This window comes from Podarcis raffonei, chromosome 1 (genome assembly GCF_027172205.1).
Source record: "Podarcis raffonei isolate rPodRaf1 chromosome 1, rPodRaf1.pri, whole genome shotgun sequence".
NCBI classification, from domain to species: Eukaryota; Metazoa; Chordata; class Lepidosauria; order Squamata; family Lacertidae; genus Podarcis; species Podarcis raffonei.
The window spans coordinates 90,727,366-90,742,532 of record NC_070602.1 but is presented as its reverse complement, the minus strand read 5'-3'; the positions used below and the strand labels follow the sequence as shown (position 1 = coordinate 90,742,532).

General features: G+C 46.8%; 1 protein-coding gene across 1 annotated transcript; it reads right to left on the bottom strand.

Annotated features, from left to right (window-relative positions):
- Positions 1–3,988: 3,988 nt before the first annotated feature.
- LOC128407259 (uncharacterized) lies at positions 3,989–13,954 on the bottom strand. Its single transcript, XM_053375434.1, is given in 2 exon segments — positions 3,989–4,133; positions 8,813–13,954. Coding segments are annotated over 2 exon segments (5,172 nt in total). The 5' UTR covers positions 13,840–13,954.
- Between the last annotated feature and the right edge of the window lie 1,213 nt (positions 13,955–15,167).

The following is a 15,167-nucleotide window of genomic DNA, read 5'->3' as shown; positions in this document are numbered from 1 at the left end:
GGGGGGGTAAAATGAACAAATTCCTATGCCCTACAAATAACCCAGAGATGCATTTTAAATAAAAGGACACATTCTACTCATGTAAAAACACGCTGATTCCTGGACTGCCCATGGGCTGGATTTAGAAGGCGATTGGGCCACATCCGGCCCCCAGGCCTTAGTTTGCCTACCCATGGACTAAGGCATGTAACATTGGATTAAGGCTTCTACCTGTGCCTGCAAATGCAGATTATGTAGAAGGGAAAATTGTGCAGCTTGGTGCCACAGTGGTAGAAAAAGCAGAATCAACCCAAATTGTCTCTCATCTACAGCTGTTAAAGAGGCATATCAGCAGTGTCCCATATTTAACTTAGAAAGGGAGCAGAAATGACTCTGTTGGCACCTATCGTTCTTTTCTTCGCAGCATGCTGCAGAATCCAGTTTACTGACAAAATCTGTTAGCTGCTGTAATAAGGGAAACAGTTATTGAACCCTAAGAGAGTGAAGTGTCAGCAAAGCCTCTTCCCCTCCTGGAGAACGCTGAGCCCCTCTTCTGTGCACCCAGCATAAGAATGTGGAAGGAGCAAGAGCTGTCAGTTATTCATTTAGCCCTGGGAACTGGAATGAATTACTGTCACACCTGCTTTGTCTTGTGGAATCAAAGCCCTGACTTCATCCCACAAAATGCAGCATGCTTCTATACTTGCCAGTGTTTTCAAGCAAGCAAACAAAAATAATGGTAGATAATAATATAAATAATGAAAAAAATTCTCATTCCACCACAACTGCACTCAAAAGTCACCAGTAGGTTGTTGCAGTATTTGGTTTTTATTCAGAACATGCTTTTATCTACAAGTTGTATTAAAAAGAAATGAATCTGTTTAGTTCTTGTTGTTCCAGCCAAATGAGTCAGATTAAGTGAAAGCCCTGCATGATAAGCTTCACATGCCATAATTCCTGTCCCTCCACAATGCTTAAAGATGCAGGATCCTCTTACTGAAAAAAACCACAAAACCTTACTCCTATAGAAGTGAGGAAGTTCAGGAAGAACACATAGCCAGGAGACCTGCTGTTTGGATTAATGTGTCCAGATACAGAGAAAGACATAATTATAAAGAAGAGAGAATTCTAGAAGGTGTAGCTTTTCTAAACTCTCACAACAAGTTAGGCCAGTCAAAATGTACTGCTCTGCTCCTTGTATTCAACATTCAACACACTCCGTATGCCAGCCTTTTCCAGAACTCCCATCTGCCGCAGCCAGCATGTGATGAGAGTTGTAGTACAAAACACCTGGAAGGCACCAGGTCAGCAAACATTGCTGTATATACCCTGTTGCAATTCATTTCACCTCATAAGTATCAGTAGAGAGATGACATAATGTACGAGGAGTAGGGTTTGGGGAGGCTAAGGAAGAGAGAAAGGGATAAGCTTCCAGCTGAGTTTTGGAAAGGTGGAATGAAAGAGAAACAGGAATGTCATGCAAATCATGCAATCAGACACAGAAATGGGCTGGGTGCCTATACATTTCCTAATTGCACAGAAGGAGAAATTTCAGCATGCTCAGACTTTCCTCCCTGCTACTTGACAAGTTGTTTCCCCCCCCCCAAAAAAAGCTCTCCATGTACTTCATTATTTAAAAATACAGGGTTTTGTCATCCTTTGCATTGGGACACACAGTTAAATTCTGATTCCAAAGCTCTAAGAAATATTTAACTGCCATACAGAAATAAGTCAGCAGGTGTCTCTAAACCTGCTTCAAATTCTAAGGGTTGTGCAGCTGATTGATTTTCACAGACATGCAATGGCTTTCACCCCTTCTTTTCCCGAACACATTATATGCACAAGAATCTTTTTTCCTTGTATTGCCATCACTGGAATTCCACTTTGAATACATGTGTGCACACAACTGAAAAACTAACAGATTTATTGAGGATTTTACGGTCACATTGCATTCACAGCACTTTGGGAGGTAGCTGCAGATCAGAAACCTTCCCTGCAGACTTGCAGCCAGTAATGTTCCTCTGCAATGTATGGAAGGCCACTCCCTTCCCTACAGGCTCTCTCAGGTGTTCAGATCAGCAGAAAGGCCCCCTTGGTAGTTCGATCGCTTTTGGAAGGTTGTGGGGGGACAGCCCAGGAAAGGGCATATTCCCTGAGGTAGCCAATTCCCTGGGATAGCTTCTAAGTTTCCTCTCCACAGAGCTGCATCTGGCAACATCTTTTTTACCAAATGCCGAAGACACAGTTTTCCATCCTGGCCTTTGACAGTTTAGATACATAGGTGTAGATTCCACAGATTTTGTGTTGCCATAACCTGCCCTGGAGCCTCATGGTGAAGGGCGGGTAAGACAGTCCATAAATAACTAAATAAATAAATAGACTGCCACAAGCAGTGGATAGCAGATAAAAGCTGCTCTTTCATTTGCAGCAATGCCCTGCCATGAACCTTAATTAAAACAAAAAACCTCCCCATCCCACCATGAGGGATGTGCATGCCTCCTTTCCAGCAATTTGGGTTTTCTCTTAAGGGGCAACTAGTGATCAGCTACTTGTGGTGACTTACAAATCCAGGAGGTCAAAGTCTTATGTGCTGTTTTGGCCTAACCGGCTCTCCCCATGTACACCAAGCAAGTACAGTGGTACCTCGGGTTAAGTACTTAATTCGTTCCGGACGTCCGTTCTTAACCTGAAGCACCACTTTAGCTAATAGGGCCTCCTGCTGCTGCCGCACCGCCGGAGCCTGATTTCTGTTCGTATGCTGAAGCAAAGTTCTTAACCTGAAGCACTGTTTCTGGGTTAGCGGAGTGTGTAACCTGAAGCGTATGTAACCTGAAGCATAAGCAACCCGAGGTACCACTGTACCTTGGAAACCTCTGCAACATCAAAGCAGATTCCGAAGTGGTTTGACACCTGCGGTAGGGAACATTTATACGAGCTAGTTCCTGCTGCAGTTGTTTATTCTCTGCCTCCTCCTCTCCAATTCATTTTTGCACTTATCAATACAGGAGCCGGACCAAGGCAAGAATAGCATAACAGTAAGGGAGAAGTTGCTCCTGTTCCCTCTGGAAAAGTGAGCCTCTGGAAGGGGGTGGGGCGCATCCTTAAGTAAGCTCAAGATGAACACAGGCGGGGCATAAACAAATTGGAATTCAAAGCATATCCTCTCAGTGGATTTTTTAAATAGGATTACATGTGTAATTAATTAAGGAGGCAGGCCACTTAAAGCTCAATAGCATCTTGCAGACCCCTTGCGTGGAAGGGGCTTAGTGTTTTGGGACTGGGTTGATTTGCGTTTTGTGTACCTGCAATGAGAGAAAATGCACAGCGTTCTCTTTTGAGATATCCTGCTCTTCCTTTTTGATGTTGGAATTTTGGGGATATTCCAAGATTCAGAGCAACATATAAGGTATTATATAGTTAGAAATGACCCATCGATTTAAGTAGCTGCCTCTAAAAAAAGACATTTTGCCTCCATAATGCGAATTTAAAAGATTAGTCCAGCTTGGTGAGATCATTTCCCAGAAAGCTAGAAGGCTATTAATAATAATCCTGGTATCCCACCCCCCACCTCGTTCTAAATCAATTGGTAGAGCCAGAGTCTGGATAGTTCCACCCGCCCTGGAAGCTTTTGCATATCCTAATTTCAGAAGGTTTGCTTTGCCATATTGTCCCTTAAGCAACTCTTTAAAAATACTGCAGAATTGATGAGTTGCTGACTCATACATATAACCACAAGGGAAATGCTTTTAGAGGCATGAAAATGAAAACATTTTGTCTAGCAGTTGTTGTCTTTGTTAGGGTAGGGATTTTTTCCCTCCACGTACTTCCACAGTGGAAATTAAAGCAGCTAAAATGTACCAAAAGTGATAAAGATAAAAGCAGTAAAACTTGCAGAGTCTTCTCACATGATCAATTAAAACACACCCTGCTTCTGTTTGAGCCTTTATGCTAGGATAGCAGTAAGGAACCTGTGGCCCTCCAGATGTTGCCGAACTACGGCTCCCATTGGTCAGTGGGCAACATCTGGAGGGCCATAGGTTTCCCACTTCTGTGCTAGAAGCTGGTAGCTGCTGTCCCCTGGTTCAAATGCAATCTTTCCAGTTGCCAATCCAAATTTTGCCTCCTTTTCTTTGCCTTGCCAAAACCATTCTATACTAAGTAGTATGGAGGAATGGGTAGGGAACAGTGATGGCAATGTCAGTGATGGGGAAGACTGGAGCTGGGGGCTTGCTAGTGGGCACTCTGCGAAGTTGGGAGAGGAGTGTGACTCAGCTAGCCACAATGCAGCTGCCAGCTAAGATTCTGTATAATTCTCACTTTTCTATGCCAACAGCACTATCTACCTTCCACGTGGAATAGATGGGTGGGGTGCAGGAGCTTATTCCAAAGTAAGGATACATAAAAACTGAGCCTTATCTATTAGAACTATATAAAACCACCATAAGAGCCCATATGTTGCTGTTTTTTTCTCTGAGACACAAAAAAAGTCTTGGGCCATCTCTGATTTTAACGTCTCAGCTCCAAATGCTCCTTAGACCACAAGCAAGATGCTTAGGATACGTCTGGGCGAAACATACATGCTGTAAATGAAAGTGCAACATTTAATTCCTTAATTATACCTTCATTGCAATGTCATGCTGTTTTGATGTATGAACACTAAAAGCTTTTGTTTAAATGTACATTTAAAACGAATGAGTTTAATAATGTTCATGGATAGTAAGGGTTTTCCCCTGTTGCAAGTTAATGAGAGATGAAAACAGTAAGAAGGGTTTTAATTAACCAGATGGTTTTTTTATAAACACAATAAAAATGCTAGACTAAAAATGGCTTAATGGTGATCTCTCTTGTTTATATATACAATTTATTTACCATTTTGCATATCTATTTGCTTTTCATTGCAGTTTTTTCAAACTCCTCTTCTGATTTTTAACTTTCTTTTAAAAGAAGTAGGTCAGCTAGGAACTTAGGTTCAGAGGCTGCCAATATTAGGAGGTTAAGAATAAGAGTGTAAAAGCCGCCTGGTTCAGGCCAGTGGCCCATCTAGTCCAGGATTCTGTTCTCACAGTGGCCAGCCAGACGCCTGTGGGAAACCTGCAAGCAGGACCTGAGTACAACAGCACTCTTCCTTCCTCTGACAGTAGAGAGAGAGCGACTGATCTTATGCAATATCAGAAACTGCTCTTGAAATTCCCCTCAGAAAAACTCATGGATTCAGATAACTAGATGCACAGTTCTGTGGATCCTGGTCGTCTTTATGAAACCTTAATGTGCGTATTATACTACAACAAGGAGTTTAGATGATGCTGACATATAAAGGACATTTTTGCAACTTCAGTTACATTTCTCCAGCTTTTATTCTGAAAAGTATAGCACTTTCCCCCTCAGAATGGTCAGTTATTGTATTCCTATTGGCCTCCATCACTAGTCTATGCCTCTCTACCCAGAAATCTCATTAAGTTCAATGGGACTCACTTATTTTTGTTTGTTACATTTACACCAACATGTTCCATTTTAAAATGCCCAATGTGGGAAAGAACAATAAAATCCACAATAGAAACTAACCAATCCACATAACGTAACAAGCAACAACATGATAAAACCATATAGAAATAGGGTAAGAGCAGATAAAAAATGGAAACAAAATGGCAGCCAGCAGAGAAGAACAAATCACCTCGTTAGTCCTGTTTAAATGAAAAGGGATTTGCCTGTGTAGATAAACAAGTCCCCCTTCTTCTGCCCATCTTATTAGAGAAGATGATCCTTTAGGTAATATTCCATCATTTTCAGTGAGACTTACTCCCAAGTAAGTATTCCGAGGATGGCAACCTTCATTGATTTTGCACAGCCTTTTATACAGAACTAGCGAATCTCCCTTAATGTGAGCTTGTTTCATTCACAACCTTAAAACTCCCATCATATTACAGCAGGCTTGCCGTTAGGTGGAATTAATATGGTAAGTGGGCTTTTAAAGTGTAGGAATAGGACTTGAAGAGATTATGATGGCTTGCTGTGTACTACCGGTGAGAAACATGTTAATAAAGGAAGAGGAAGAGCGGGGGAGTGAAAGTGAAGCCTTATTTACCTAGGGATCCATCAGCCACGCCATCCCCGGACCTTGGAGGGAACAAAAGTACCAGGAAAGCAAAATCTTCTTTGGAGAAAAGCAGTTTATTATCTGTGCACAGAGACAACCAGCAGAATAAATTCTGAAAGACTGGCTGTAAATACATGGCATTTGGCAGGCATTCTTATACTGTAGGTACACATTTCTCCACCAATCACCAATTGCCAACCTATAGGTACACCTCCCTTCCACCAATCACCAATTGCCAACCTATAGGTACACCTTCCTTCCACCAATCACCAATTGCCAACCTATAGGCACACCTTCCTTCCACCAATCACCAATTGCCAACCTATAGGCACACCTTAGGAGGATAATCACGTTAAGCACGTTCCTTACCCATTTCCCTGTCTTTTGAGCCTACGTGGCTCCTCTTATTCTTTACTTGACCAGTGTCACAAGCCAAACCTGCTTAAGCAATCTTTATTGGAATCTAAAGCCAAAGCTTGCTCAGGCAATCTATATTGCTACAGAGCTAAACCGTCCCTTCCTTCATTCCCTCCTCTTCTTTTGGACAGCCTTCTGGCTCGTCCAAGGCAATAGGCTGGTATTCACGCATCAAAGCTATCACTCGGGGACCCATCATGCGCGACATTGTTTTGTGCACCATATTTTGCAAGCATTGCACCAAGCAGGGAATACAGAAGCAAAGAAGCAATAAAAATAAAATTGGTCCTAAGAGCATAAAAAACATTCCTCTGAGCCACCCATTTGGCAAAAGCTTATCTAGCCAAGACATATTCCATCCTTCCCACACTTGTACAGGGACGTGTGCCACCTTCTCAATACTTGCGGCTAGATTACGGATGGCTTCACCATGATCTGAAATATTGAAGCAGCATGCTCCACCAGTCAGGTTGAGGGCAGCACAAAATCCTCCTTGTTTGGCCAGAATAAAGTCCATTCCCAAACGCAGCTGGAGGACAGCAGTGCGGGTCTCATCCAGCTGGGTAGCAACAAGGCGAAGGGCGGTGGCCGTTGCATTGGCCACAATCTCTACTACTGCCTGGAGTCGGATTATGCGATTTAGATTGTACATGGGCTCTCTGGCACCTGCTACTAACTCACCAGGGTTCCAGGAGGCCGGATCATAGTGGGCAATTATTCGCTCAGGTGGCCATTCATCCTTTCCCCACGTCTGCTTGCTCCCTGAGGCTATATTCGTGATATCAACAGATCTGTGATTGCGATGGGGAAATAAGGTGGTAGGGAGCAGCCACATGGGGGGTAAAAGGAAGGCTGGATAACAATTGCCCCACCAACCGTTGGGGAGGTGGTGGAAAGCCTTTGTCCCACAAATCCAATATACAGGATCCTTGTTCTGGGTGGCCATATGGTCACCCATAGAACTAAAAGCTAAAAGATTTAAATTGGTGCAGGCTCCGCCACACTCAGTGGTATCAGTGGGGTTACACGTACACTTGCATGAGGAGCGCCCAGTAAAAGTTATATTGTGTCCAAGGGTGGCATTTTTGGTCTGGTTGACACAGAACCATCCGGGAATCCGATAAACACGGAGGGGATAGGGATGATTCCAGTATGGGCCCCACTGGAATTTACTTCCAGTATACTGGATTCGGGTCCGATTAAGAGGCAACGGAAGCAGGGGCATGCCCCCAGCCGCATCCAGAGGTCCCAAGGCACAAACAAGGCAACGGGTCCTATTCTCCTCCTTAGCTACCATTTCTGCCGTTTGCAGCCAGCGGTTGTAAGGGTTGTGGATGCCCCGCGTGACCATGATACGGGTAATGTTTACCTGGGAGATCCAGGACCCTACTTCCCCCTGGGCCAGAGCGCAGGCGGGTTCCCCAACTAGGAAGAGAAGGAGAACTGTCAGTGGGATGGAGGAGGGACGCTTCTTCCCGCAAATTCTATGGCGCTCGTGCCAGCAAAAAAAGAGACACATCCACGTGACAAGGGCAGTTGAGATAACTCCCACCCACCAACCCCAAGAATGCCAGGGCTCTCCCCACCACAGATCAGTCATGGTATGGGTCTGGAAAGGGGGTTGGGGTTATCCGGACGCTCAAGTTGGTTAGGGAAACAAGGTCGGGGATACCTCCAAGCGTCAAACTCTATGGTGTGGAGATAAAACTCCTCAATCCCCGGGGGATGATGGTACCCCTGATGGGTGGAGGATAACCTTGCCCCCCAAGGAGAGGGTACCCACGGTGGATGGGCCACTACACACCCACACGAATAGGTAGCCGCCTGTAAACTGCAAATGCTTGGTGTCAAAATCCCCACTGCTTCCTCCTCATACCATATAATGCATACTAAAGTTCGTTCAGGGTTCTGGACGTTATCAGGGGACAAAGGCTGCAAGGCTGGAACGTTGGAGGCGCTCCCGGTGGGCGCCCCTCCCATCCAATTCTTCAGCTGTGCGTAGAGATATCAGCTTCCGGTGTGATATCAGCAGAGCGGTCGTCTGCCAGGCGTCTGGCGATAGTCAGCCGGAGGGAGTTCTCTGGATCTGGTGTAACTGTCCAGTCTGAAATAGCTTTCTTCACTCGAGTATGGTGGACCCACGGGGTGATGCCAGCAACCTTCACAGCAGTAGGTGTAGAAAGTAGCACAGTGTATGGTCCCTTCCAGCAAGGCTGTAGGGGGGCTCGCTGCCAGTCTTTCACCCACACTTCATCACCTGGCTCGAACTGATGGAACGGTTCAGTTAACACACATGGGGTGCGAGCCTGGGTCCACCTGTTGAAACAGGAGAGAACTTGGGAGAGTGACTGTACATAGTTATTCAATTGCATATCTTGGCTAGCATATGGAGTTAACATTCTAACATAGGGGACTGGTCTCCCAAACAAAACCTCAAATGGTGACAAATGGGTCCGCTTTGACGGGAGGCTGCGGACCCTGAGCAATGCCAAGGGCAACATGGCCACCCAATTAGACCCGGTCTCCTGCGTCAGCTTGGACAGCTGATTCTTTAGAGTTCTGTTCATTCTCTCTACCTTTCCAGAACTCTGGGGTCTATAAGCAGTATGCAGCTTCCAGTTGATCTGGAGCGCCTTTACCAGTCCCTGTAGGACTGCGTGAACAAATGCTGGTCCATTATCAGATCCTATGGACCTTGGCAATCCATAGCGAGGGATGATTTCCCTAAGCAGGCACCTGGTTACTTCAAATGCCTTTTCAGTCTTTGTTGGCCATGCTTCGACCCATCCGGTGTAGGTGCACACTGCCACCAGCAGGTAGCGGTGTAGTCCACAACGGGGTAATTCAGTAAAGTCCACGACAAGATCTTCCATAGGTGCAGTTCCACTATGCTGACTCCCTGGGGGAGCCAGTGGTCCGGCTCTGGGATTATTCTTTTGGCATAGCAGGCATTTCCTGGAGATCTGGGCTGCCAGTTGGTAGAGGTGGGCTATATAGAAGCACTTCCCCAGCTGCTTGGTTGTAGCATCGGGTCCTATGTGGGTTGAACCATGATATCTCTGAATTATCTGCCGAGAAAGAGACTCTGGAATCCATATCCTGTCATCATGGGTAAGGTACCATCCTTCTTTGGACAATGTCAGTTCCTGGGCGTCTGCAGTGTCCTTTTCCTGCTTTGTGTAAGCTGGCTTGTCAGCGGTGCTTAAAATCTCTTCTGGGACCAGTGCTCCAATAACCGAGGCGGGGGCCAGTTCTTGGGCTGCTTCCTTGGCTACTCTGTCTGCCAATCGGTTTCCTCTGGCCACTTCCCCTGGTCCAGTCTTGTGGCCATAGCAATGGATAACTGCCACTGCCTCGGGCTCCCATACAGCATCCAGAAGGTTCAATAGAGCTTGTGGGTGGGCCACCTGGTTTCCTCTGGAGGTAAGCAAACCTCTTTCTTTCCATAAGGCTCCATGGGCATGTAAAGTCAGGAATGCATACTTAGAATCTGTATAAATGTTTATCTCCTGTCCCTTTGCCAGGTTCAGGGCTCTGGTAAGCGCAGTTAGCTCTGCCAGCTGGGCCGATGTTCCAGGCGGGAGTGATTTTGCTTCGATCACCTGGTCTTCCAGGGCTACCACTGCATAGCCTGCTTTCCGCTGTCCAGTCTCAACAAAGCTGCTTCCATCTACAAACCATGAAGGCCAGTGGGGGTTTGCCTCATCTTTTAGGTCAGGTCTGCTGGAATATACTTCATCCATCACTTCAATGCAATCGTGCGTCTGCTCCTCACCTTCTCCTACCGGTAACAGGGTAGCTGGGTTGAGGGCGGTAGTAACCTGGAACTTCAAACGCGGGTGCAACAACAGCATCTGGCACTTTCTCATCCTTGCTTGGGAGAGGAAATAGGTACCCTTCATGTCGAGCAGAGCTGGGACTGCATGCGGGGTCACACAAACAGTGTCTTGGCCAAAAGTAAATTTGTCTGCCTTATTCAGTAGGGTAGCTACTGCCACAACTGCTCTCATACATGGCGGTAAACCTTGTTCTGTAGGTGTCAGGCGCTCAGATAGGTATGCCACAGGCTGTTGCCAGCTTCCCAGTTTTTGGCATAGCACTCCCTTTGCTGTTCCCTGGTCTTCATCCACAAACAGGGAGAAAGGCTTTTCTGGATTTGGGATACCCAGCGCTGGTGCTTGTTGCAATGCCCTTTTCAAATCCTGGAAGGCCTGTTGCTGCTCTTCTCCCCACACAAAGGGGTCCTTTTCCGTCCCTCTGGTTGATTCGTGCAGAGGCTTGGCAATTGTGCTGTAGTCTGGTATCCATATTCTACAGAATCCTGCCGATCCCAGAAAGCCACGAAGTTCTCTGCGATTTTTTGGTTTTGGAATCTGGGTAATGGCTTGCTTCCTCTCTTCCCTTAGGGTCCGTTGCTGATAAGATATATCAAATCCAAGATATTTCACGGTAGGTTGGCATATTTGGGCTTTTTTCTTAGATACTCGGTATCCCGCTTCACCCAGATGGTTCAGCAAGTCCTTGGTGGCTTCCATACACGTGTCTTTGTCTGAACAAGCCAAAAGAAGATCATCCACGTACTGCAACAAGACTCTGCGTGGGCTGGTGGGGAAGCTAGACAAGTCCGATGCCAATGCTACCCCAAAAAGGGTTGGAGAATTCTTGAAGCCTTGTGGAAGCCTTGTCCACGTGTATTGCACCCTGGTGCCTGTTCCTGGATCTGTCCATTGAAATGCAAACAGGGGCTGACTTTCCTCTGCCAGGCGGCAGCAGAAAAATGCATCCTTCAAGTCCAATACTGTGAAACAACATGCAGTAGGAGGTATTAGACTCAGCAGCGTGTAAGGATTGGGCACATTGGGGTGGAGGGTTTCCACGGCCTGGTTGACCAATCGAAGGTCTTGGACTGGACGGTACGTGCCATCTTCCTTCTTCACCGGCAAGAGTGGGGTGTTCCACTGAGATTGACACTGTCTCAGGATGCCATGGCGAAGTAACCGTTCCAAATGTACCCATACTCCCTCCGCAGCTCTTCGGGGGATAGGATATTGGTTCACAGCCACAGGGTTGGCGAATGGCTTGGGCTTGACTATTATAGGTGGGATGTTCTTTGCCATTCCGGGCGGGTTGCTTTCTGCCCACACATCAGGGGTAACTTCTTGCAGGAGGTCCTCTGAAATAATCCCCTCCTCTTCTTTTACCATCATTAAGCGCCAATGTTCCCTTAAGGGTACCTCTAAGGAGAATTCCCCTGCTGGCCCTGTGGTCATTGTTACTTCTCCCGTTGGTTGGAAAGAAATCTGGGCTTGTAATTTTGATAGCAGGTCTCGGCCCAATAATGGGATGGGACACTCCGGTATATACAAAAACTTGTGTTGGACCACTTGACCGCCCAAGCTACAAGCAACAGATTGCAGGAATGGGGCTCTTTGTGATTTGCCTGTAGCTCCTATTATATTAATTGTTTGCTTGGTGGGCTTGGATACTGGTACTGGCAAAACAGAGTGGGCGGCTCCGGTGTCAACCATGAAGGGGATGGTTCGGCTCCCTGTTTGTATTTTGACCATGGGCTCACGGGAACCTAAATCAGCTGGGCCCGGTCTGTCCTAATATTCTTCTTCTTTCTCTCTCAGGCTCATTGCGCCGGGCTGTCTTTGGGTTGGGGGGTGCCAGGGGGGTCCCTGTCCTTGTCCTCTACCCCTGCCAACATTCGCCAATGTCCAGGGTCTCAGTTCCTGTCCAGATCCCACGGGGTTTGGCCCTGGGACTCGTTCTCCTCGTCCTCTTCCATCTAAGTGAGCCTGTGGGCATTCTCTTTTCCAGTGCCCTTCCTGCCAGCAGATGGCGCACTGGTTCCTCCCCAGACGGCCTTGTCCTCCTCCCTGGGTGCTTCCTCTTTTATGAGGGGTGGGTGTGGTAGCCTGTAATGCCATCAACTTTTTTGCTTGATATTTCTCTTTCTTCTTTTGTGCCTCTTCCTCCCTCTGATTATAAGTGGTTTGAGCCAATTCTAGCATCCACTCAAGGGTGTGGCCCATGAAAGCCTCGTGTTTCTGGATTTTTCGGCGGACATCGGGTGCTGCCTGAGCTACAAAGGCAGTTTTTATGATAGGGGCATTGACAGCCTCATCTGGGTCCACAGGGGTATACTGGCGGTAGGCTTCCTTCAGTCTTTCCAGATAGGCGCCTGGGGGCTCCTCACTCCCTTGCATTATCTCCCTGATCTTGGCAAAATTAGTAGGCTTCCTGGCTGCCCTTCTCATGCCATTTAAGACATTCTGGCGATAAGTGGTGAGGGCGTTTTGCCCCTCAGTGGTCTGATAATCCCAATTCGGTGTATTTTCAGGATATCCTGTTGCAACAGCTTGATCTCCTGCCCCCTGCGCTCTCATGTGTGCTCGGGCTTCAGCATGAATTCGCCTAGCCTCTTCTGTAGTTAGCAGGGCATCCATCAAATATTGCACATCATCAAAAGTCGGATTGTAGGTTTTGAAAATTCCCTCAAACAGCTTTATTATTTTTGCTGGGTTTTCCTCAAATGAAGGGTTTTGGTTCCTCCAATTACAAACATCTGCACTAGAGAAGGGGACATGTTGAACTGTATAAGTTCTATTGGGCACCACCCCGTTAGGTCCCGCAGGGGCCGGAGGGTCATACACTCTACGCAGAGGCATCACTCTGGCCGCGCCCTTTTTCTGTGCTTTATGTGCCCTATGGAGGGTCACTCTTTTCGCCGCCCTTCCCCACTCTCTCTGCCACTTCCTTTTATGTTGCCCTGTACATTCCGCTGCCTTTAACAAATAGTGGCTGACATCCACTTCTTTTGCATAAGGTTCCACATACTTCCTTAAACGTTCTGCCTGCTCCTCTGTCCATGTCTTGTTATTATTTGTCAGCTTGACTAATCTTTCTACAAACTCTTCATCCTCATCATCCTCTTCTCCTTCTGACTCATCAGTCTTGGGTTTGGGCTGGGGGCCAGCTCCTCCCAGTGCCTGGGGACCTGGGCCTGGTGGAATTGCCTGAGGGGCAGTTGGTGGAGCATAGGGTGGAGGTGGTTTAATAATTCCTCCCTCCTCATCTTCTGGGTCTGGTATCACTGGGGGCCTTTCTAACTTCCCTGCCGGTCGAACTGCACAAACTGTACTTTGTGGGGCGTCGCCTCGGCAGGCTTTCAACCACGGTGGGTTCTTTTCTACATTGGTTTTCCAAGTAGAAATATAAGGGATCTGGTCTGGGTGGACATTCAAGATATTTTGATATAGTGGGCTGATTAGTTGCAAATTAAGACTGCCCTCCGATGGCCAATTAGTTTGTTGGGGCCAATCAACTTCACACAATGTCCTCATCCTCTGTCTTCTCAATTTGATTCCCCAATCATCATGCTTTGTGGCTGCTTTCCAGTTGTTTAAAAAACATTCCAGAGGACTACATTGGCTTGCCCCAGACCCCATTTTTTTTTTTTTTTTTCCCAGATACTCTGCTCCTAACAGGTTGTAAATTCTTTCACACTCCACACACTACAGCCCTACAATCGCTCGGCCAAGGGGGACACTAAGCCCTGGCCCACACTTGACAATTCAGTCACTAGAGTATCTGACATGCAACATACAACATACAAAACACACCAATATAATTTCAACATGTAACACACTAAATACACCAAAATAATTTCCCCCTGTTTCCCTTTTTACCAAACCTTACTGGCGGCACTCTACTGCACAACCAGTTGAGGCTGATCAGGCCTCGCCCTTTTCCCTTGGGCCCACGCCCTTTTCCCTTGGGCTTACCGTTTTCCGCTGCGGACCTGTCCCCTCGGCGCCGTCCTCTTTGTTTTTCTCCCTCAACAAGATGTCTCCACTACAGGACAGTGTGGCCGGCTTCCCCCACGAAACAGGCGGGGTGCGCGCTGAAGCCTGCAAACGCTGCTGAGCTGTTCACCTTGGTTGAGCCTGGCCCTCCGGTCCGTATTTGGGGAGGGGGCTTATCCCGGACGAGCCCCCAAAGAAATGAAGCCTTATTTACCTAGGGATCCATCAGCCACGCCATCCCCGGACCTTGGAGGGAACAAAAGTACCAGGAAAGCAAAATCTTCTTTGGAGAAAAGCAGTTTATTATCTGTGCACAGAGACAACCAGCAGAATAAATTCTGAAAGACTGGCTGTAAATACATGGCATTTGGCAGGCATTCTTATACTGTAGGTACACATTTCTCCACCAATCACCAATTGCCAACCTATAGGTACACCTCCCTTCCACCAATCACCAATTGCCAACCTATAGGTACACCTTCCTTCCACCAATCACCAATTGCCAACCTATAGGCACACCTTCCTTCCACCAATCACCAATTGCCAACCTATAGGCACACCTTAGGAGGATAATCACGTTAAGCACGTTCCTTACCCATTTCCCTGTCTTTTGAGCCTACGTGGCTCCTCTTATTCTTTACTTGACCAGTGTCACAAGCCAAACCTGCTTAAGCAATCTTTATTGGAATCTAAAGCCAAAGCTTGCTCAGGCAATCTATATTGCTACAGAGCTAAACCGTCCCTTCCTTCAAAAGGAAAGGAAATGAGGTGCGAAAGGAAACGCACCATTTGTGTGCATTGGAAATATATGCAAAGTAGCATTTTACATTATCACTTGTATGTGAAAGTTATTCCTCTCAAGGTCG